The 22,901-nt window shown below is 27.4% G+C and overlaps 1 protein-coding gene across 5 annotated transcripts in view; it reads right to left on the bottom strand.

Annotated features, from left to right (window-relative positions):
- Positions 1 to 3,598: 3,598 nt before the first annotated feature.
- LOC107440869 (protein hsr-9) overlaps positions 3,599 to 22,901 on the bottom strand; it is a 42,508-nt gene continuing 23,205 nt past the window's right edge. For 4 of the 5 annotated variants that reach the window (XM_043048356.2, XM_043048358.2, XM_043048359.2 and 1 more), the window contains 11 exons: positions 19,956 to 20,026; positions 19,196 to 19,271; positions 17,002 to 17,202; positions 13,963 to 14,060; positions 12,777 to 13,028; positions 11,618 to 11,716; positions 9,763 to 9,854; positions 9,526 to 9,651; positions 7,704 to 7,777; positions 5,505 to 5,647; positions 3,599 to 4,087 (listed from right to left, as the gene is read on the bottom strand). In XM_043048356.2, coding sequence (XP_042904290.1) covers positions 3,906 to 4,087; positions 5,505 to 5,647; positions 7,704 to 7,777; positions 9,526 to 9,651; positions 9,763 to 9,854; positions 11,618 to 11,716; positions 12,777 to 13,028; positions 13,963 to 14,060; positions 17,002 to 17,202; positions 19,196 to 19,271; positions 19,956 to 20,026 — 1,414 coding nt within the window. In that variant the 3' untranslated portion in view covers positions 3,599 to 3,905. The remainder of the gene's footprint in view (positions 4,088 to 5,504; positions 5,648 to 7,703; positions 7,778 to 9,525; positions 9,652 to 9,762; positions 9,855 to 11,617; positions 11,717 to 12,776; positions 13,029 to 13,962; positions 14,061 to 17,001; positions 17,203 to 19,195; positions 19,272 to 19,955; positions 20,027 to 22,901) is intronic. The other variant, XM_043048357.2, reaches the window with a different exon arrangement.

Raw genomic sequence — 22,901 nt, 5'->3', positions numbered from 1 at the left:
ATGCTTATAATGTACAAACTTTGTATAATACCTCCCCATTGTACAAATCCCCCCCCCTTCGGGATGTTATGTACTTTTTTAAAGGCCCCTAATCGCAATCTAGCTACCTCACGTTATAATGTCCCTTTTTCTTCGAAACACAGAAGTCAGTTTTATCGAGTGAGAAAGAGAAGAAAAAGAAAAATACTTAATGAGTATAAAACAAGTTATAAACAATCAGAATTTATTTTTTATTTGGAATGTAACAATAAAGTACGTTATTATTTTTTTAAGTATAGGAAAATTCTTACAATTGGCACAGATACTTTTACATTTTAACAACGAAATATTTATAACACATAGCAATATAAATGATTTTAGTTAAAGTAAATAGTTTAAGTTTGAAATAATCAAAATAATAGAACACATATTCAATTTATTTGAACAAAAACATGAAGTAAAAACTTTCAATTAGCAAATAATTATTAATTTTACCAGAAAATACAGTTTGGTTTGAAAAGTTTCCTTCACACTAACTGCATGTTGCAACTGTCATAGAAAATGATAATTTATTGGTGATAATATAGTGACTGTTTAGATAAATTTAAATATACACTATTTTTATCACATTCAGAAATCTATTTAAATATTTATTAAATGAAATCGGAAATTCGCAAAATTACATTCGAATTAAAACTTGTGCTAATGTTTTTTTTTAAAAAAGTTAGATGTTTTATGTCCTTAATTTAAAAAATAAAATAACAATAAATAGAATTTTTTTAAATGGGATATAACAAATATTTAATTAAACTAAATTTTCACACAAAATTGTCACAACCCTAAACTATTTCAACAAGCACAAAACATCGAAACATAAAATGGGAAAATATACCACAGTAAATGATTTCATAGTATGAGTGAATTATATAAATCAAAGCTCATATGAATTTTGGAAAAACAACAATCAGCTAAAAAAAATTTTTTTCAGAAGTCTTAATACTAAAATGATAAAGCCTAAAAAACATTTAAGTTTTTAGCATGTATTTTTGATGAATATATATATTTGTATGAGTTCATATATTTTTTTTAAATGAAAACTTCCTAATAGATACCTTATACGATACCCAAATTTGAATGAAAACTTCTTGATTGAAATTAATTTCATAAAAAACTCTTAAGGGAAAAAAAAGCTCTTTTAGTTTGATTTGCATAAAATGCATATTTGTAATGTTTTATCTAGTATAAATAATTTCAATAGAATAGTAGTGTTGTATATAATTGATAGAAGTAAATATATATATAAGTTTGGTATTTTAAACAAATATATATTTTTATATTTTACTAAAAGTAAGTTTTCTAACAATGCTTGTCCAATTTTACATAGTATAATTCCTTTCATTATTACTTACTATAATAGCAATTAAATTCTATTTCTATTAATGATCACGTCTCTGGAATTTCTGCTTTTTATATAGCTTTGAAATTTATACCCAACAATAATCAAAAGACTTAGTATACAATGATTTTATTTATTTATTTTTAATTGGAAGTATTTTATTATTGAGATAATGTCTTTTGAAAGAAAAAATGAATTAGATATAGTATAATACTATAATTGGAGAAACTATCAATTAGTTTATCTTCATTATTTATAGGCATGCAAAAGTTACTTATGCATAATTGAATTTATTCTTCGAACACGTAATATTTTCTTTATGTGTGCTTTAAAGTAATGCCTTTATAACAATATTTACTATAACAAAGATGTGCACAGAAAAGAATTAAAATTATAAAATATTAGGTTGATAAAAAAAAAATTCTTTTTGGTATCTTTTGAAGCTTTTTCTACCAACTTTCAAGTATATTAGGAAGCTTCAAATAGAAGCTTTGGTATCCACTTGAAACTTTCTAATAAAATAAAATATTAAGATATTATTATTATTTTTTTTTTTGGTTTCACATGAACCTTCCTACACCAAATTTTCAGAAAAACTTTCTGAACTGTAAAGGTTTTGAACTGCAGTCTGAATAAGTTCAAATCATATTTTAGTTTTATTAAAAATGTTTCCTTAATCAATAAATGCATATACAAAACATTATTTTTGTTGTACAGTCAGGGTTCCTACCAATTTCAGAAGAATAATTACACTTTTTCAGATACTCCAGGAAATCCAGATTTCCCAAGAAAATATGTACACAGCATTATTTTTTTTATCAGAAAAACATGTCATTTTTCATTTCATGGTTCGAATAATAAATTTTGTGGAAAACAAAATAACTCTAAGTAAAAATATTGTAGCTTAACTCCACTACAATATTAAAATTTTACAAGTAACAATGGTACTAAATGTAAAAATTATTGACCTTGCGTTTCAAAAGCATATAAGGGTCGTCAATAACTTAAAGACTAGTCATTTTCTATGCTTGTTGAAGGATTTTTATAGATTTGAGAAGAAAGATTTGTTTTTTTTTTTCTGAAATTTTTATGCCAAAACAAATTTTTTGACTGCAAATTCTTAGAGGAATTGCAATTATGTAAATTTTTGTTTTACAATGCTTTATCAAATAATCTTTTTTGATAATTTCAATCATATCAGATGAAATAAAATAAAATGCTTCCCTCTAAAAATTTAAGATATATATGCTATTTTAAATTTACATGTTTTTTAAACTTGTTTGAAAAACAAGTTAACTTGTTTTTTTTTTAAAATGAAAAAAAAAAAAAAACTTTTTCACCAATCTAATATGGAAAATAAAATCATAAAGTTATAAATAATTTTCATGATAAATAGTCATACTAGTTTCTTAGTAATGCATAATAATGAATATAAAATAATTATATTCGTAGTCAAATATTTTTAACACATTTTTCAATAAATCATATAAGATGAAATAAAATAAAATGTTTCCCTCTAAAAATTTAAGATATATATACATTTTAAATTTAGATGTTTTTTAAACTTGTTTTTTTTTTTTACATGTTTTTTTAAATATAATATTAAAAACTTTCTCACCAACCTAATATGGAAAATAAAGTTTTAAATAATTTTCATGATAAATAGTCATACTAGTTTCTTAGCAATGCATAATAATGAACATAAAATAATTATATTTGTAGTCAAATACTTTTAACACATTTTTCAATAAAAATAACACTAAGTTCATGAGCTCAATTCATCTAAAGGAATTGATACAAAATCAAAAAAATATATGATTGATTGAAAAAATTACAGCAAAGCTTTATCAATTAAATATAAAATCTTCATTACTTACAAAAAAAATGGAAGTGCACAGATAACCTAATAAATTTTGTACTCATGATTTAATATATTTAACAATATATATTTTAAATGGAAAATGTATTGTACATGACATTTTTTGCAAAGTAAGTTTTAAAATAAAATATGTAGCACCTAACACAAATACTCTATAATGCAAATCATAAATTCACATAGGATTTTCTATTGGGATGTAAGAATGGCACAACTACATGATATGATGTACAACATAAAATGTGTTACACTTAATGACAGCATTTTTATGACTTTTTCATATAAAATGCTTTACACTTATGACAGCATTTCTATGACATTTCTTTAAAAATGCATTACACTTATGACAACATTTTCTCGATTTTTAATAAAAAAATGCTTTACACTTATAACCGCATTTTTTTTTATTACTCATAAAAATGCGTTACATATATAAAAGCATTTTTCTAATTTTTCATAAAAATGCATTACACTTATGACTTCTCAGATGAAAAATATTTGAGATATGCAATCTGTACAATTTTATTACTCCATATCAATGAATGGAACAACCTATTCTATGTTTTAAGATCATTTGAAAACATTGCAAATAAAAGAAGAAGCATTGAAATGTTTTTATTTTTTTTCCTTTTTTGTTCATGATGAATATGATAATCATTCAGTATAGTCATGTTTGAATTTTGGATGTGCATCGTACGGTAAACATTTACCAGCGATTAAAGATTGTATCACCCATTCTATAGAGGCAACAGGGATTTTTTTCCTTCTGGCAGCCTGGATTATCTCTTGCGGACAAACAGAGTTTGTGATAATAAGATCAATGTTTGCAGAGGCTCCTGTTTATATATAAAAATGTTATTAATGCTTAGAATTAAAATTTATAAAACAAAAATTCTATATAGATAAGAAAACATATATTAAAATAAGTATAGTATTTCATGCCTTGATTGAAGTTTTACAAGCATTTGAAATTGAAGCTAAACATTTTAGCTTAATAGCCAAAAGAGAAAAGACTAAATTAAAGGCAATAAGAAGCAAAACACCAATCTCACTGTGATTAAAAAAGAAAGAAAAAAGATTATGTTTTTGAAAAGACGATCAGTCTAAATATTTGGTATGTTTACTATGACTATAGAATATATATATGTTTAATATATAATTAATATAGAATATATATCTTTAATATATGCTATTTTAGATTGAGAGGAGAGATAAATGAATAAAACTTGAGTAGAGCAATGAATACACAACTATATAACACCTTTATCAAAAAGATAATTTACATGAGAAGAAAAAAATTTGAGAATTGGTTCAATGTATGGAGTACATGATACTTTTTGGAGTAATAAAGTGAAGGTTAATTAAATCCAGAAGATCAGATGGCCTAGTTATATCTATAGACATAATGAATAAAATACAATTTAAAAAATTATACCTTATTTTCATCAAGCCAAAGAGAAAAAAAAAAAAGAGAGGCAGACCACATACTAGATGATTGGATGGTGCGGTAAAATGACAGAGCAGTAAAGGGCAAAATTAGGCCACTGGTGAGTTGTAAAATTTTTTAAAGTGGCTTCATTTTTGGAAAAAAAAATAGGTGGCCACTTTTTAAAAAATTGAAAATTTTAATCGATTAAAAAAAACTGTCAATATTAATAAGGTAAGGAATTTCTCTTGAAATATTTCTCAAAATACAGCAAAAATTTTGAAATTGAGAAATATGTTAAGAAATAAATGCAAAATAAAACAATGTTAAAAATATTATAAAATATTCATAATAATTCCATATTCATTGAAAAAATACTAAAATACAAATGAGGCATTTTAGGCACAAAAAAAAAAAAGAAACAAAAGTGGCAAATTTTTGAACACTATTTGTTATATTTATTCACCCTGTGGATGCAGATAACTTTTGCTCTATACTGAGTAGTATAGGGTTAATAAAAAGAGAGTAGTGCTGCCTGATAAATAAAGTTGCTTGACATAGTCATGGTCAGCAATTGACTGTAGTGTTTTTAGATGAAAAAGGTTTAATTAGTAAGATATGGCACTACCATAGTGAGTCTAAAAATGTTTTCCAGAAATGTTATTTGATTGTAATAATAAATAAATAAAACCACATTCTGCAAAAATGAATAAATTAAAAAGCTATATATACATATTAAATATGATAACATTAACTCGAGGAAGAAATTTCTAAAATTAATGAAACACTTGAAAACAAAACAATGGATAACAGTTGCAAATATTTACCTGATTTTGAAGTAGGGAGAAATTTTTCAATAACGTCAACTTTAGCAGCTAGCAATAATGGAGTCCAATTATCAACAAATGGATTTCCTGGGGTTGACACTAGTGATATCTTTTTATCTTTCAAAACATCAGTTTTACCATGCCTACACATTAAATCAAAAAAAATAAAATTACATTTAAAAACAATTTTTATAAAAATTATAAGTGAAAAAAAGTTCATAATCATAAAAGAACGTTTTTAATACAAACAATCATCTTCTGCATTTCTTAATAATAATAACTCAATATAAAAAAAAAAAAAAAAATTATGAAAAGATTTAGTCTATTCTCTCATATGCCAAAAAAGAAAGAAGTAATATTAGTGATTTAAAATTAACCATGGGAAATATATAGAAACATCAATTTGACATTACATAAACAATAGTTTTGAAAATTTTTGAATAAAATAAAAGCATTTTGTTTCAATGAGGCCAATAAATCAAAGCGATATAATTATTAAACTTTTAAACAACTTTAATGAATATCATTACTTAAAGCAACTGTAAAAACCATAACGCTATTAATGATGTAATTTTCGCTTATAAAAAAATAATCTTGTAAAAAAAAAAGAAAAGATTTCTGCCAGAACCAAAAAGAAATTTTAAAAAAATATATTGCAATTTTTCTGAAAAATAATTCTTAACTTGAATATTCACTACCAAATAAATTGTATTTTCAAAAGTTGAATGTTAATCTGAGTTTTAGTTTTTCAAACATGACATTTATACAATTTTCATTAACACTGGTAGCATTTAAAAGCAACCCCACTAAATTTTAAAAAAAAAAAAAACATCAAAACAGTAATTTTCTGAAAAATGCAATATATTATTGAGATAACCATTACATAATGACAATTTGTTAATTCCTTTATTCGAAATAAGGTAAACTTTGGTGGCAAAACTGATCATAGAAGCCTGTCTGGCAAAAATTTCAGGAATTGAATGATCCCTTAGAGTTTTGAAAGTTTTAAATTGTGAGCACCTGACCACAATCTTTATCAATCTGGGGATTTTAAGATAATTTTGATAAATCTTTATACATTTTGAAAAGTGAAGGATGGAACAGTTTTCACAACATGGTTTTGTTTCAAATATCATAAGAAAATAAAATTAGAAATTCATTTAAAAAAACTTAAGTAATAACAAAAAGAGTTAAATTGCACATTTGTACTTTCATGCGATATTAATACAAATTATTTTTTCCATACAGTTATTAAATGTTTAAGAAACTATTCAGTAAACTACTAACAAAACAAACTGTACACAAGGTGGCCACACCCCAGACAAAACCTAATTCCCAAAGAGTAAAAATTTAAAAGTTTTATGGTTTAAATGATCATATCTCTAAAAATAAATTATATGTATTGACATAACTTATGCATTGAGAATTCACTAACAAATTAAAAAAGTTTTCCTGGAATAAAAATTAAGTTTTCAATCTAAAAATTTTCATTTTTTCATATCTACTCGTATTTAATAAATTCAATATTAATTTTTTAAAAAAAGAAGCTATAATTAAAAGCATTTACTTAAATAGCATTGAGAACAGATAATACAGCAATATAAATTTTTATAAAATAAGTTTATATCAAAAAGTTTTAATGCCTAATAATATTTTCAAAACCCATTATTTTAAAATGTGTGCTAATTATAACTGATAAAAGATTAAAAAAAGTCCATTAAAGAATATTTTGTTTGGAAGCCTTTTACTGGTCCAAAAAGACACTTCGAGACTTTTCATCTAGGTTTTCAAGTCTTATTTTCAAAATCCCTGGGAATTTCAGGAGTTTTTCCTACTTACAAAGGTAGTGTCCAACCTGTTATACTACTAGTTGCATTTATAATTTACTACAACAAAAATTAAAATTGGTACTTGAATTCCAAATAGCATGAAACTTTTCACAAATTCAAAAATTGAAATAATTATGAAATGTTTCAAAACACAACACAAACATAACTTTTGAGAAATTTCTAACCAACTGCTTCCCTAAACTGTTACTAAAAAGCCTGATCAATAATAAGGCTCGATACACCATATAAATCAAACATATATTTGTCTAGTTTTATTTGTTCTTACAATAAAAGTTAGTAACTATTTCCTTTTAAATCAATTAACAATGAGGAATGCAATAAATTTCTAAATGAAAACAAGTAAATTTACCATTCAACAACTATATTTGAAATTATAGACATTCCTGCCGGAAGAACATAATCTCTTTCTGAAAGTATTTCTCCCTGTAAATAAATTTTCTTTAAAGTAAATACAAATAATAAAATATACATTATCAATCATAGTTCTTACTAGATTTTAGATTGGGACATTCTAGTCTTCTATCCTTTTGGGATAGAAAATTGCTGGTTCATTAACCACATACCTCGGCAATGCAACTTCTACTACATCAGGCAAAACCAATCAAGCATAATTTAAAGAAGGAAACACACCAAGAATTCAATAAATAATTTATTGCTGTACATTGTTGGAAACTTGGGCATGAATTTAAATTTGATAATGGAAATTTCTTTCCTCTCCCTGTTACATCAACTCATCTTGTTGCTATAATAATTAAATTAATTAAAAAATTAATTTAATTTCTTTAAAAAAAATTTTCCATCTTAATTTTTTTCTCATATTTCTTGTTGGTAAACCTTAGGTTTTCAAATATTTTTTCGTTTCGATTCACATCTGGTGAATCATAAAAATGGGTACTGTTTTTTGAGCACTCAAAATATGTAAATTTTTTCTACTAATGTTATTTTTTGAGCGTATGAAGTTTTTATATTAGCATGTAAATATGACAAAAGCCCAGTGGCTGAGTGGTAGTGCTTCTCGCTCCCGTGCCACAGGTCCTGGTTTCGATCCTCGGGCAGAGCAAGGTTGACCACCTAACCGGAACATCAGCTCCTGCACCCCAGAGCCCAAGGTCAAGAAAACTGAGATGGGCACAGTTGGTCCATATGGGCAAATATGACAAAAAAGGAAGAAAGAAAATAAACTAAATGTTTGATTTTGTTGTGAAAAGAGCACCGATCCCCCCCCCCCACCAATAGATGCACAGAGACTAAAAATATACATCTCTGTTTTCTATTCCCTCCTTTATATAATTTTTAGTTTTTTTTTTATAGATATAATTATACAGTGATATCAGTAAATGTATTTTCAGGGTACTATTCTAGTCCCTTTCATTAGGTAATATTTATAGTTCAAGATCTAATTGCTTGATTGCTCTCTTCTTGTATTAGCTGTTTTTCATCATTCTAAAATATTTACACAAAATTAAAGAAAACGGCTTTCCCTTTAAACGCTAGTTTATATTCAAAAGCGACATTGGGGGCACTTTTTATATATTCATGGTAAATTAAGGATTTTTTTCTTCCTGATTACCTTTTGTTGAGGTGTGAAAATGTAATTAATCATTAAGTAAAAGGCTTCTATTCATCCTGCATATAATGAGGAGACATAGAAAATTTCAAAATATTGAGGAAGATAAGTTTCATTTCTAATGTTTTATTTTGCTCCTTGTTTTTTTTTTCTAAATATTTCAATCCACTCCTTTTTATTTACTTTTTGAATATCAAATTCGTTAATTTATCTGATCACAGAATGACTAAATGTGATCAAAATGTTTTTGTTTTTTTAAAAATTTGTCCTGCACATAAAAATCCATTATTAAAACTGCATATAGTTTCACCCATTATTAAAATAGGAAACAGTTTTGTAGGAATGAACTATTTCCACAAAATTGCACAATTGCAAAAGAGCTAAAGCTTAACAATAGTTTTTATAATGAACATGTTACATTAAAAAATAAATAAAGTAAGAAAGGGCATATTGGTGATAATGATGTAAAAACTTAAATATAGTAATAATTTCATGCAACTATATTGAATTCTATAATACATGACACATTAAAAAAAATTCATAAAAAAACAGAAACAAAATCTTATTTAGAATATTGTAGAAATTGAAATAATATTTTAATTACGTCATCACAACAGTTTTGTACCCAATGATGCTTGATACATGCAATACCAGATGCTAAACATTGAATATATTTCATGGTTCTAAGGTAGGTATTGGCTAACAAATATATATGTGGCTTCGAACATTTCTGGAAAGAAAAAAAAAGAGTTATTTAATTCAGTGCAATTTTTTCAAGAAAATTACTAACAAACTGGAGCTTCTAAAAATTTTTTTAACTTATAAAATTTTTTAAACTTACTTTTATATCATCGAACTGATCCAGCACGGTACCACCTCTAGGCAAGATAAGAGATACAAGTTTTTCTTTGTCGTATGGTTTGATTTCTTCATCTAATTTTATAAAGATTAATATAATATAAATGACACAAAATAATATAATATAAATGAATATAGAATAACGAAAAAATTATAGAAATAACTAAAACAAAATTATGTTTTGCTTTATTTGTCGATTATGAAATGTTGAATTAACTAAGAAAAAATACTCAAAGTCGAACCTTGTTGTTGTAAAAACGAAGGGTAACATTAACAATTTTGTGATGTCGAAAATCTAATTTTTTTTTTTTTAACAATTCAGTTAAAATAATAACTACAGGAACATTTCAAAAATTGCATAAAATATACATATTTTTAAAAACATTAATTTCAAATAATGCCAAAAACTTTGCTGTTTCATTTTTCACATTTTTGTTTCAAATTTTTGGAGTAGTTCTTTTGTTTCATCATCTTCCTTTTCTGACGCTTTAGTTTTTGATGTGCTTTAGTTTTAAGATTTCTGATTCTTACTTATCACCATATACTGTAACAGTGTTCAATGTAACTTTTTTCTCCTCAATAACAGTTTCATTTGGATTCATTAAAATTCTTAGACAGCATAATTTTTGGAACAAATCTGCATCACTATTTTTATAAATCCAAATTTGTTTGTCACCTCAACACAGGTGAACATCGATTATTATTGTAATCTATCATATATGTTGTAAAATTCGCAAATATAAGGACTTTAAAAAAATTACAACAAATCCTTATATAGTAAGTTTGTAATCAAGTTAGAGAAAAAATAATTATTTACTTTTAATTCTTTGAGATGTTCTCTCAATTTAGTTGATATTTATACAATGGTATTAAAAAATTAGAACAAATCCTTATAAAGTAAAGTTTGTAATGAAGTTAGAAAAAAAAAATCTACTTTTACTTCTTTGAGATGTGCTCTCAATGAAGTTTTTTAATTTTTATTCAAAACAAGTTTGGGGATGTATTAAAAAGGAATGTTGGCAACTAAAATTTTTGTGATCGAAAATATTTTGTGAAATTGAGAACTACAAATAAATGTATTTAGCTAGAAGAGTTTTTTTTTTTTTTTTGTATTAGCAACAACAGGTAGAGAATTGAGATTTTTTCGTGACATTGAAAAATTCGTGTTATCAAAATTTGATGGCATTTTGAATTTTAATTAAAATTATTTCTGATAATTGAAATTAAATTACTGACTATAAATCATAAAAATCATTACAGCTCAGAAATTTTTTAAAGATAAATTATTACCACAAGCAAAAATAAATGGTTATATTTTTTTACAATAAAGTATCAAATGTTCAAGTCAATAGAAAAATATGACACACAACATACCTACTAAAGAAAACTATTTTTAAAAGATATTATAAGGCAAAGACGAAAAAAAAAAGATAACATCGCTAAGGGGACTCAGAAACATAGAACCCATATTTCTGAATCATGACCATCAAGGTCCTCACGAAGTAATTTTTACAGCCCAAAAACAAGTAATATAGAAGTAATATTTACAGCAATAACAATGTGAAAAATTCACAGCAGAAAGGAACTAAACTTTTAAGTAACAAACTTCTTTTTTTTTTTTTTTTAAAAAAAAGTCTAATTTGATACAAAATAGATTAAAATAAAAATATTGTTTTGAACTGTAAAACTCAAAGAGCTCAATTTATTATATTTAAATAATGATTTATAATAATAATGTTATAACCAATAATAAGGAAGATAAAAGTTAAAAAAAAATTACTAAACTTATTTATTTGGGAAATAAAAGATGTTTTAGATGTAGGGAACAAATACCTTACCTTCTGTACAATCTGATTCACAAAATTTAGGAGGAACAATTTTACGTTCTGTCTTTGTTAAGATAAAGGCGTAATCTTTGAAGAGCTTCGAGTTTTTTCCTAAAACAAAAATGACAAGCAGTCTAACATAATTACACTTAAAACAAAAAAAAAAAAACGATAGTTTCAGTTTATATAACATAAAGAGTTATTTCAATAGATAATTTTATACATACCAGAATAAGAACAATTACTAGAAAAACAAACTAATTTTGGAGAAAAAAAGCTAATTTAGTTATTTATTACATTTGATGTTTTAGATGCTGATATATGATTTGATAATTGATATTTTTTTTCTTTAATGCAATAATTAAAAATACAATCCAGGGTTCATACAGAGATTAGAAGAAATCCAAGGAGTATCCAAGAAGGTCCAAAACTTTAAGGATTTATCAAAAATTAAAAAACTTTGTGTAAAAGATAACTAGAAAGTTTTTTTTTTTTTTTTAAATTAAAAAGCAGTTATTATAAGGAACTCGCAAAAATGTATAAGTTGCATATTTTTTCTAGCCCTTTTGAAATAAATTTTGACTTAGTCAAACTTAATCAAGAAAAATAAATAAAGTTATCACTTTTACACATAAATACATTTTTCAGTTTCAAATATTTTAATAAATCTTGTTAAAGTACAGATGTTAAAGATTAACATAAAAGCCTACCAATCTTATATTTTTAAATTTGAATACATAAGAAAATCTAAGGCATTTTATACAAAAAAAAAAAATCCCAGTAAATCCTTAATTAAGCTTGCTTGCAACATGTAAAATTATAATTATTTGTTGTTATTTGTTTCTTCTAACTCTTGCAATTCAATTTTTCTTTTCTTTTAAAGGTTTTCTTAAACTATTAGATTTAAACAGTTAAGTCATATAATTTATTTTCCTTTTTTGGACAACAAATTCATCAGCATACTTAGTAAGTTCGTCTATGCAACACAATAATCTAAGGAGTTTCTAAGGACTAATTTAGAAATATAAGTAGTTCCAAGTTCTCCTTGGGGACTCTAATCTCTGTATGCACCCTGCAATACCCTACAATAACTAAAAAGATATTTTCAGATGGTTTATATAAGAAAGCAAAAAATAATTGTTTTGTAAAAAAGACAAAGAGAAATACATACTTTGTGTAGTTAACTTTGTCTTTTTCACAGCAGTAACGGCCGCTTTTCTCTTTCTAGTTATCCTTTTACTGGATTTAGAAGTCTCGGGTTCTTCTGTTGAACTAGTCTCTGTTGACTCAATTGCAGATATATCTACATGTGTATCAACTTTTGCGGCTTCTCTACGGGTAGTTCTTGAGGGCTTTTTTACTGTAGGAGGTTCATCTGGCGACTGAAGAGATTTTCTTTTTCTTTTGCCACCTACAATATTATCTGTAAAAATGCAAGTTTGATTTTGATATTTTTGTAAAGGAAGTAATATACTAATGGACAACAATAATGTCGCAAATACAAGCGTTATGAGCAAGAATGGTGTAAGAATAAGTTTTGAAAATATATCCCTACACTATTTTTTAAAAACGAATAGTACTAATCTGTTTTTTTTAAAAGCCTAATTTAGTAAATATTGAAATAATTATCTAATCGTTTCTAAAACCTGTACTCTTAGTTCTTAGAGAATGTGAATACAGCCATGTGGCAGAATTTTTTCGGGCTTTCTGCAACATGCCTATTTTTCTGCAAGATACTTTTAAAAATAACAAATATACATGTTACTAATTGATTTAAAGTAATGAAAACCTGAATCTGCTTTATAAAAAAAAACGTTCAGATACAATAAAATTATATAGTTTTTTTTTTAATCGAATATGTAATATTTTTTTAATTCTAATATAATGGCTGATATTCTCGCATTTTGTACGGGGAAAACACACAAAAAATTTCCTTTTTTGCATTTTGTAAATCATCATCACATTAAAAATTATAATAAAAAAATCGCGAAATCCGTAGCAGTAACTAAAAAAAAAAGAAGAAGAAGGTGAAATAACGTTGATCGGACTATTGTGAAAAGGGGTTACTAAATGCGTGTTTTCATTTCGAAATTCAGTTGTTGTAATAAATATCAAATAAAAAAATATAGGATTTTAAAAAATATGTAGAATTTAATGGTAATAACTAAAAAAAAAAATTTCTGCAAGAACTTGGTAACATTCTGCGACAATGTCCCCACTATCCTACCATGGGGGAATACAGATATTATTGTTATAAGTATTTGTTAATCATGTTTCACTGGATAAATGCATTGTAATTTGTATTTATATTCAGGAGTTGACTGAAGATCAATGACATACAATTTTCCACGACTCACCTAAATTAATAGTCATTGTCGCAGGAGTGGTAGGAGGTCTAGAGCTCATTATTAGTTTGGCTTGGTCACTAGAAAATACAACTGACTTTCTGGGATATCTAGAAGGAAAAAAAATATAATATGATATGGAGTGCATATATTATATTACTTAGTTACATTTAAAGTAAATGAACATTTTTCAAACTTTTGTTCTCTTATAATTGTTATCTAATATTATAGCATGCTTAGAAATTAATTCTGTTAATTCATTTTTAACCAAAAAAAAAAATGTTTGGCAAGACTTTTTTTTGCTAAAACAAAAAGCTGCATTAAAAAAGAGCTTTAAATCTTTTATCAAAATATTATTTGTAAAACTGAGGATTTTTAAAAAAAATGTTTTCAAACTTTAAATTCTCAACTTTTGATAACAAACATATTAAAAAAATAATGAAATACAATTGAACCTCTATTAAACAATTTTTTTCATTTTGTGAAATTGTTCGTAGATTGAAGAACATAATAATTTTTTCATAAAATAACTTCAAGGTGAATTTTCTATTTAACAAACTTTTCCTTGAGATCCAATTTTTTTAAATTTTTTATATTGATCAAAATATTTCTGAACATTTGAAACTTTTTTTTAACATTTTCTTTGGGGAACAATGACCATGATTAGATTTTACTAATTGCTTAACTCACCAAGAGCAGTATAATCCACGATACTTTTTGCATTTCATCTAAGATTTAGAAACTTTGTTTAATAGAGGTCTAACTGTATATATTATTGTCAGAATCAAATACTATTTATAAAATCTTTCAGTTTTGAATTAGTGAGACTATATAATATTCTTGCAATCTTTGTCGCAACAGGTTAAAATCATGAATGCAACTCCCCCTATGAAAAAAAAAAACCTTAACTGTTTTTGAATCTTAAAACACAAAATGATTCATTGAATATAGAAACTTTATTTACGTTGCACTAGAGCTACACAATGGGTAACGGTCTCGGAAATATCCCTGAGGCGAGGATGATTCGAAGACATGCCATCGAAATTTTGATCCTCTGCATAGGGGTTGGCTTCCCTGCTATCAGGGTTGCCACAGAAAAAAAAATGAACAAAATAGTTGCTTTGAGTAGCCTAAAGCGTGAAAATAGTTGCCGAAATAAGAGCAAAAATTTTTCAATAATATGACTAAAATTTTATTAAATGACTTAATTGTTCTTATACCATGATTCGTTTAATAAAGTTATGTGGCATAGTTTTTATATAAACGTTAGTGTTCTAACAATAAATTTCTATATAAATTTTTTTTTATATTTGCAGAAAATTAAATGCTTTTAATTTCTAGAATTCATTCAAAAAAATACTTTTACATAAAAAAACGCATAATTTTTTTTCTGTAGCAATAACCGTTGAAAAGGCGATCGAGAAACAAAATAGACTTACAACGGAATCTGAGCAAATTGAGTGGATTAAAAAGCGATGACTCAAATTTGCAATTCAAAATTTTCAACATATTTTACTTCTTTTCTTGAAAAAAAAAATTCATTGTGTTTAAAAGCTCCCGCTGGCCGCAGGTTGTCAACCCAATTTATGCTAAAAAACATAGCTAAGAGTAGGGAAAAGTCTCCAAATAGTCTTCTTTTCCTGAAAATAGTTGCTTTTTTTTTTTTATAGCCTTTTCAGGCAAAAAAGTTGTCATAGTCGCCTCAGGCCGAAAATAGATGCAAATAGTCGTAATTTAGTCGCCTGTAGCAAACATGTGCTATGGTAGACCGACGACCGGCACAATATTTTTTTTTTTTTTTTTGGGGAATGGAAGTTATGCAAGAATAAAAGTTTCCTAGTTTATATCGCTTAGAGTTTCATACAAAAATCCTGTTTTTTACTTTGTTGGATATATCAAATTTTGTGGTAACTATGCAGCATTTGAGGGAGGTTTTATGTTTCTGTTTTAATTGGAAGAAAAGTGCAACTGAAGCGCATCAAATGCTTGTGGAATTTTATGGCGACAATGCTCCAACTGATAAATCATGTAGGGAATGGTTTCGAAGTTTCAAGAATGATGAATGAAGAATGGTGTTGTATACTATGAGCTGCTACAGCCTGGCGATTCCATTACGGGCAATTGGTATAGGCTACAATTGATTTGCTTAAGTCGTGCATTACGGAACAGGAGAAAAACGGCTGGAATATGAGCAAAGATATGACAAAGTTATTCTTCTGCATAATAACAGTCGGCCTTATGTCGCAAAAAATTATTTGGAAACGCTCGAGTGGGATATTTTACGGCAACCGCCGTATTTGCCGGACACTGCTCCTTCTGATTACTGGTTGTTCCAATGGATGCAGCACGTTTGGGTAGGTCACCGGTTCACTTCTTTCGCAGAAATCGAAAATTGGCTCCTAACTTGGATCGCCACAAAATATGAGACATTTTTTCGACATGGGAAAAAGTAGTAGCCAGCGATGGACAATACTTGATTAATCTGTTCATTCATTTTGTTCTGAAATAAATGCATTTTTTACTGGAAAAAAAAACCAGACCGAACTAATTTGTACTCCCAATATATATATATATATATATATATATAAGATAAATAAGGATCAAACCACAAATAGGTAAATAATCTAATTTGGCTGAGTAGTTCTAAATAAAATTTTAAAGCTACCCAACTACAACAGTCGCCACAAAGATAACAGGTATTACCTTTTCTTTCAATCACATAAAAATTATATTAAATTAATGAGATTAGAAATAAGTCTGAAAAATCGGGGAACTAACAGTGTTTCAGAAAAACTTTATGAAGCCAAAACTATGTAATGTTAAAAGCAAAGGTTTGACTTTTTGAGGAACCTGAATAAAATCTGACATCTGAATAAAAAGTCCTTTTTTTTAAAGATAAAAAAATTGGCAATAGATAATTTAAAGTTTTTTTAATAATTTAAATTTATTTTTAATAATTTTTTTAAATTGATTATATTTTGATATTTTTTTACCCCTAAAACTTTATAAATACAAGGGTATAAAATATACATTTGTTAAAATGCGTCTTACTTTTTAGTTGTTCCATTATCAAGTTCAATTTCATAGCCAACTTTATTGCCTTCACGGAACAAACCACGCACTATTCCAGAATCAAAATAGCTCTCTGGATTTTGTACAAGAATGCTGGTTCCAGGTTGGATATAGGAAGCTTTGATGAGGCTTTCGTGATTGATAGCTTTGACAGTGCCATCATCAAAACAAACAGACCAACTGTAACAAAAATTAAAAAATTTTACAATTAATTTATTGATAAAAAAAAATAGGTCATAAATGTAAAGAACAATTTTAAAAGTCTTAAATATTCTAGCTTCAAGTAGTTGGTAAATTAGTAAAAGGTAAAGTATAAGTGAAAAAAAATTGCTTTTAGTAAGGTATTTTTCTAGTACAAGTGTTTCATCTGTATACCTAACTGATTTAGATTTTTAAGACTATGATGGGGATCGGGATAGCCTGGTTAGCAGGGACTCACGTTTGTGAGCCGATGACTCCCGCTTAGAAAATGGTGACTGGTGTATGTTAAATCTGACGGGTAACAAAATCCTCCATGTTCCCATAACAAATCAATGCCTCTGGGGGTACTAAATTTGAGATTGATCGTTTTCTGATTCAGGTAAAAATTACAATCTGTGGATGAATGAATGGGTCCGCCCTATATACGTGTGCAGCGTATGAGTGTGGCAGAAGTCGAATTCTTGGCCATAGATGGCGCCACTGGAAAACAAGAATAATAGCACCAAATTGCCTTAATGGCCTATGAGAACAACAACAGGGTTGCCACAGAAAAAAATGAACAAAATAGCTGCTTTTAGTAGCCTAAAGCATGAAAATAGTAGCCAAAAACTATTAAAATAGTTGCCTAAATAAGAACAAAAATTCATCAAAAATATGACTAAAATTTTATTAATGACTCAATTGTCATATACCATGATCCATTCAGTCAAGTTGGTGACAAATATGATAACTTTTATATAAACGTAAATGTTTATATATATAAATGAAAAGTGATTACTCAAAATCGATATTCACGCATCGTAATATCGTATTAAAAATTACTTATTTTTTTTTTAAATCATGCGGAATTTTGTGGCAATAATCGCTGAAAAGGCAATTGAGAAATGAAAAAGACTTACAATGGAGTCTGTGCAGATTGAACGAATTAAAAAGTGAACACTCAAATTCACAATTCAAAATTTTTTATTTTTTAAGAAAAAAAAATCAATGTGTTCAGAAACTATCTTGTTTTTTTTTTTTTTTTTTTTTTTTAAAGCATAATTTGGGTGGAAAATCTGCAACATCGCTAGGAGTTCAGGAAAGTCTCCAAATAGTCTCCTTTTCCTGAAAATAGTTGCTTTTTTTAGCCTTTTCAGGCAAAAAAACTTGCCATAGTCGCCTTATGCCAAAAATAGCTGCAAATAATTGCATTTTAGTCGCCTGTGGCAACCCTGAACAAGACTATGGTTGAAAATACTTTTTAAAAGTAAGAAAATGTATAATCAATATTAAAAATATTCAGCTATCTTAAAATCAAAGGTGTGACAAAGTGTCGATATAAGTAAAAATACAATTTTGCTATCTAAGAATTTCTTTCATATTCAAGATTTTTTTTTTTTTTTTTACGCTTATCTTAACTTTTCTGCAAAACAGATTTTTTAAAAAAAAGTAGAACAAAAATTCTGTTCAAGAAATACCTGCAAAAATTTAAAATTTGGTCTTTTGTTTATCTAAAACTGATCAGTATAAGAAAAAGATAAAATTAATTCTTTTTCTTTTAAAAAAGTTACGGGACGTGAGTTACCTAGCATTAAAACTAGAAATAAGACTAAAAAATTACAAAATCTAAACATATCTATGTTAATATAAATGGATATGTTTAGATTTTGAGAATTATAAATAAGATTTTGAGTTAGTCTTCAGCTATTAGTAATTAGTTAGTGTTCAGCAGTTAGTAATTCAGCTATTTCCTCTTTAGAATATTAAAATTATTGGCAGAATGCTATAAATGTATCAGAAAGTTACCAAAATTTTTATTAGTGATACATTTTGCAAATAGCAAACAAAGAACAATTTGAATCTAGAAGAGAGCATGAAGTTTAAATACTCTGCTACGAGGAGAATGGTCAATATTCAGATAGGTATTTTGCAATCACTATTTAAAAATTACATGCAAAATACTTAATAAATTAATAAACACAATCAAACTGACCGGTCTTCTTTAGCTTTACTTTGAACAACTCCAGGATAATAGAAACCATCAGTCCAACGAGCCATAACTCGAACACCTGCAATAAAAAGAAAAGAATAATTCTTTTTAGATTAAGTTTTTTTTTTATTAACCATACCTAGTTAGTATATGCATTAAAGAAAAGATAACTGTAAGCTGTCTCATGCAAATACAAAGAATACATCAACACACGCTTTAACCCATTGTTAAGTTGAAATAAAAAATTTTTTTTAAATTATTAACAGAATAAATCAAATATATTATATGGTAAGATCCAGGTAGATGGCAGTTAATATATGTAATGGGTAACACTAATTATACTCATGGCATATTAAAGTTAACCATGAGATTATCTGGCAGCTCACTCTGGAAAATATTTGTTAGCAGTTAACTTGCTTATGATCAAGAGGATTGTTTTGCTAGAATTAAAAACAAATATGTTTGATAATACATTATTTTCAAATGAACATTAAATCAGCTTTCAGTTTAAAAGTATTTTTGAAAATTAGTAATTTTAACAGAGTGATAAAATGGCAGGATATACCCTGTAAAGTAAGTTTCAATTAAATCTAAAAGAAAGTATGTTTTTAACTATTAATAGAAAATTATTCACCTTATAGTAATAATATACAAAATCTTAGATAATTTCTGAATGCGCATTTTATAATTTAAATTCAGTATTGGGCAGCAAATAGAGCAGAAACAATACTTGCACTAAAATTTATAATAAAATATAAATTACCAGGAATTATATTTCCAACTGGAGAGCCATCATTAATTTCTTGCTCAGGGCTGATTTCTTGCACTTCAATTCTAGTAAAGAGAAGACAAAATTGTGAATTTTTCTAACAGCAGTTAAATTTCAAACAAAATATCAAAATTCAGAATGAATTATAAAGTTTAACAACAAATACATTCCAAAAAGAATTACAAACACTGGAGAGCACATAATACTCACCAATTCTCGTGGCATACCTCGGAAAATGGAAATAGCAGTTAGTTAATATTACCAGATAATCTATCACAATTACTGACTCATATCAGGTGTATGAATAGAAGGTCAGGTTGTTTTTTTCAAAATCTATGAAAGTTATAATAACTTTTTTAACTGCAAGACTTACACTTCTTTTATTAATTAATTATGCCAAAATAATAAAAGGTATGAGAATTCTTAATAAAAACATATTTTTCTAGAGTTAAAAACAAAAAACCAGTTGGCCATATTTTATAACCAATGTTGAACGGTCAACCCAATTTTGGGTTTACAACTGCTAATGTTCAACTCCTGAGCCTTGTAATTCTGAACCCAATCCAGAAGATAAGGAAACTCCTGGATCAAGTATTAGACAAAATTTGCTTTTGTAAAGGACTTTTTAATGGAAATAACCAGCATTTGCTTTACATATAGAGGAAAACGACAAAAACCTCCCAGGGTCTGCCTAACGGTAAGGGGACTCTAACCCATGACCTGTTTACCACTGGGGATATTTTATGTCAGTACTGTTAGGCAAATAATAGAAGTTAAAAGGTATGAGGTTCGATTTTCCGTCGTCGATCTCATGCATTCAACTTGCGTCGGTGACGTCATGGTCTGCGGGGATCGGCCAGTTTATTTTCATTTGCTGTTGGTCGTTCTTGCGTGGATCATGACGTCACCTNATTTTAAATTGAAATTAAAGGAAATTTTTTATCAACGATAAGGAAAGAACTAAACTAGGACATTTTTCTGGACATAATCTTAACATTAGCTCCTAGTAAGCAAAATACTCTCTTTTTTTTCAATAACTCCGAAGGAACTTTCCCTTACTGCAAAACTCAGTTTTCGTTATAAAATTTTTTATACTATAGCTGCCTAAATTTAAAATTGAAATTTTAGGAAATTTTTTTCATTCATGACTGGATGAAAATTCTTAATAAAAACCTATTTCACCAGAATTAAAAACAAAAAACAAGTTAGCTATATTATATTCAATAAAACGTATGAGAATTCTTAATAAAAATGTATTTTTCTGGAGTTTAAAACAAAAAACCAGCTGGCCATATTTTATAACCAATGTTGAACGGCCAACCCAATTTTGGGTTTACAACTACTAATGTTCAACTCCAGAGCCTTGTAATTCTGAACCCAATCCAGAAAATAAGGAAACTCCTGGGTCAAGTATTAGACAAAATTTGTTTTTGTGGAGGATTTTTTGATGGAAATAACCAGCCTTTGCTTTACATATAGATGAAAACCACAAAAACTTCCCATGGTCTGCCTAACAGCAAGGGGACTCTATCCCATGACCTGTTTACCACTGAGGATATTTTATGTCAGTACTGTTAGACAAATAATAGAAGTTAAAAGGTATGAGGTTCGATTTTCCGTCGTCGATCTCATGCATTCAACTTGCGTCGGTGACGTCATGGTCTGCGGGGATCGGCCAGTTTATTTTCATTTGCTGTTGGTCGTTCTTGCGTGGATCATGACGTCACCTGCTATCTGTATTTAAGCTTCTGTTGAAGCAGATCATTTTGTATTCTTTCTTTTCGTCACTCTGTTTGTGACATTCTTTATTACTAATGTTTTTAAATAAACTCATTTCTTCGGAAACTTCGTTTCTTTTTTTTTTTGAGTTATGATATACAGGTATGATAATCTGAGAGAATCTCGGCTGTCAAGTACTATGATCTGGGCGAGCCGGGTGCGGAATTCGTTTATTTAGTAAATATGTTCAAATTATTATTAAAGTTTTACTATTATGTATAAATTATTACAAATTATGATTAAATTATTATAATTAATGAAAGGTATGCTTCGGATTTGATAGATATCGGTAGTTAATGGGGAACAAATTGTAATACAAGTGATACGGCTTAAGCGCTATGCGTCAAATACGCCAATAATTCACAGAGGGGCCGGGATAGCCTGGTCGGTAGGGCGCTGGGCCTATATCCAAGAGGTCGTGGGTTCGATCCTCGCCGGCCGAAGACTCCCCGTGTAGTAAATGGTGACTGATGCACGTTAAATCTGCCGAGTCTCAAAGTCCTCCATGTTCCCACAACAAATCAATACCTCTGGGGGTACTGATCCAGGAGTTTCCTTGTCTTCTGGATTGGTTCAAAATTACAAGGCTACGGAGTTGAACGTTAGTAGTCGTAAACCCATGAACTTGGGTCGGCTGTTCAACGACGGTTATAATATAAAATAAAATAATTCACAGAAGAGGCCCAAAAGAGTCGTTAGGGATAAGTAATTCTTCTTTCAGAAAATAATAATTTAGTTGCTACTGTTTGAGTGTGAAATGATAAATTTTTGTCATACGGGTTGACAATCTTATCTTTCAAAAGGATATCAATAAATGAACAAGATTAAAGTTTCATGAATTTTATATTCTTCAGCGCTATCTAAATTTTATTTCAATCCTCTGAGTTTTATGTCTAATAATTTGAGTCGACTTCAAAACCGAACACCTAAGAATGACTAATAATAAATAGCCTTTTAAAAGCATATTGATCAATTAATGTAATGATCAGAATTTTATGAAAAAAAGAGATGATCAAAATTTTTTTCTTCTTACAGTTCTTCAATTTCTAACTAAATTTTACTTCAATTGACTTTTACGTTACTCATTAAAATTCTTTAAATAGACTGAGTAGATTTTTTGAAACAAATATCTCCTGTCAATGCCAATATAAACTAATTTTC

The sequence above is a fragment of the Parasteatoda tepidariorum genome, chromosome 9, assembly GCF_043381705.1.
Source record: "Parasteatoda tepidariorum isolate YZ-2023 chromosome 9, CAS_Ptep_4.0, whole genome shotgun sequence".
Taxonomy (NCBI): Eukaryota; Metazoa; Arthropoda; class Arachnida; order Araneae; family Theridiidae; genus Parasteatoda; species Parasteatoda tepidariorum.
The sequence above is the reverse complement of the archived record's forward strand: the minus strand, read 5'-3'. Positions and strand labels throughout refer to the sequence as shown.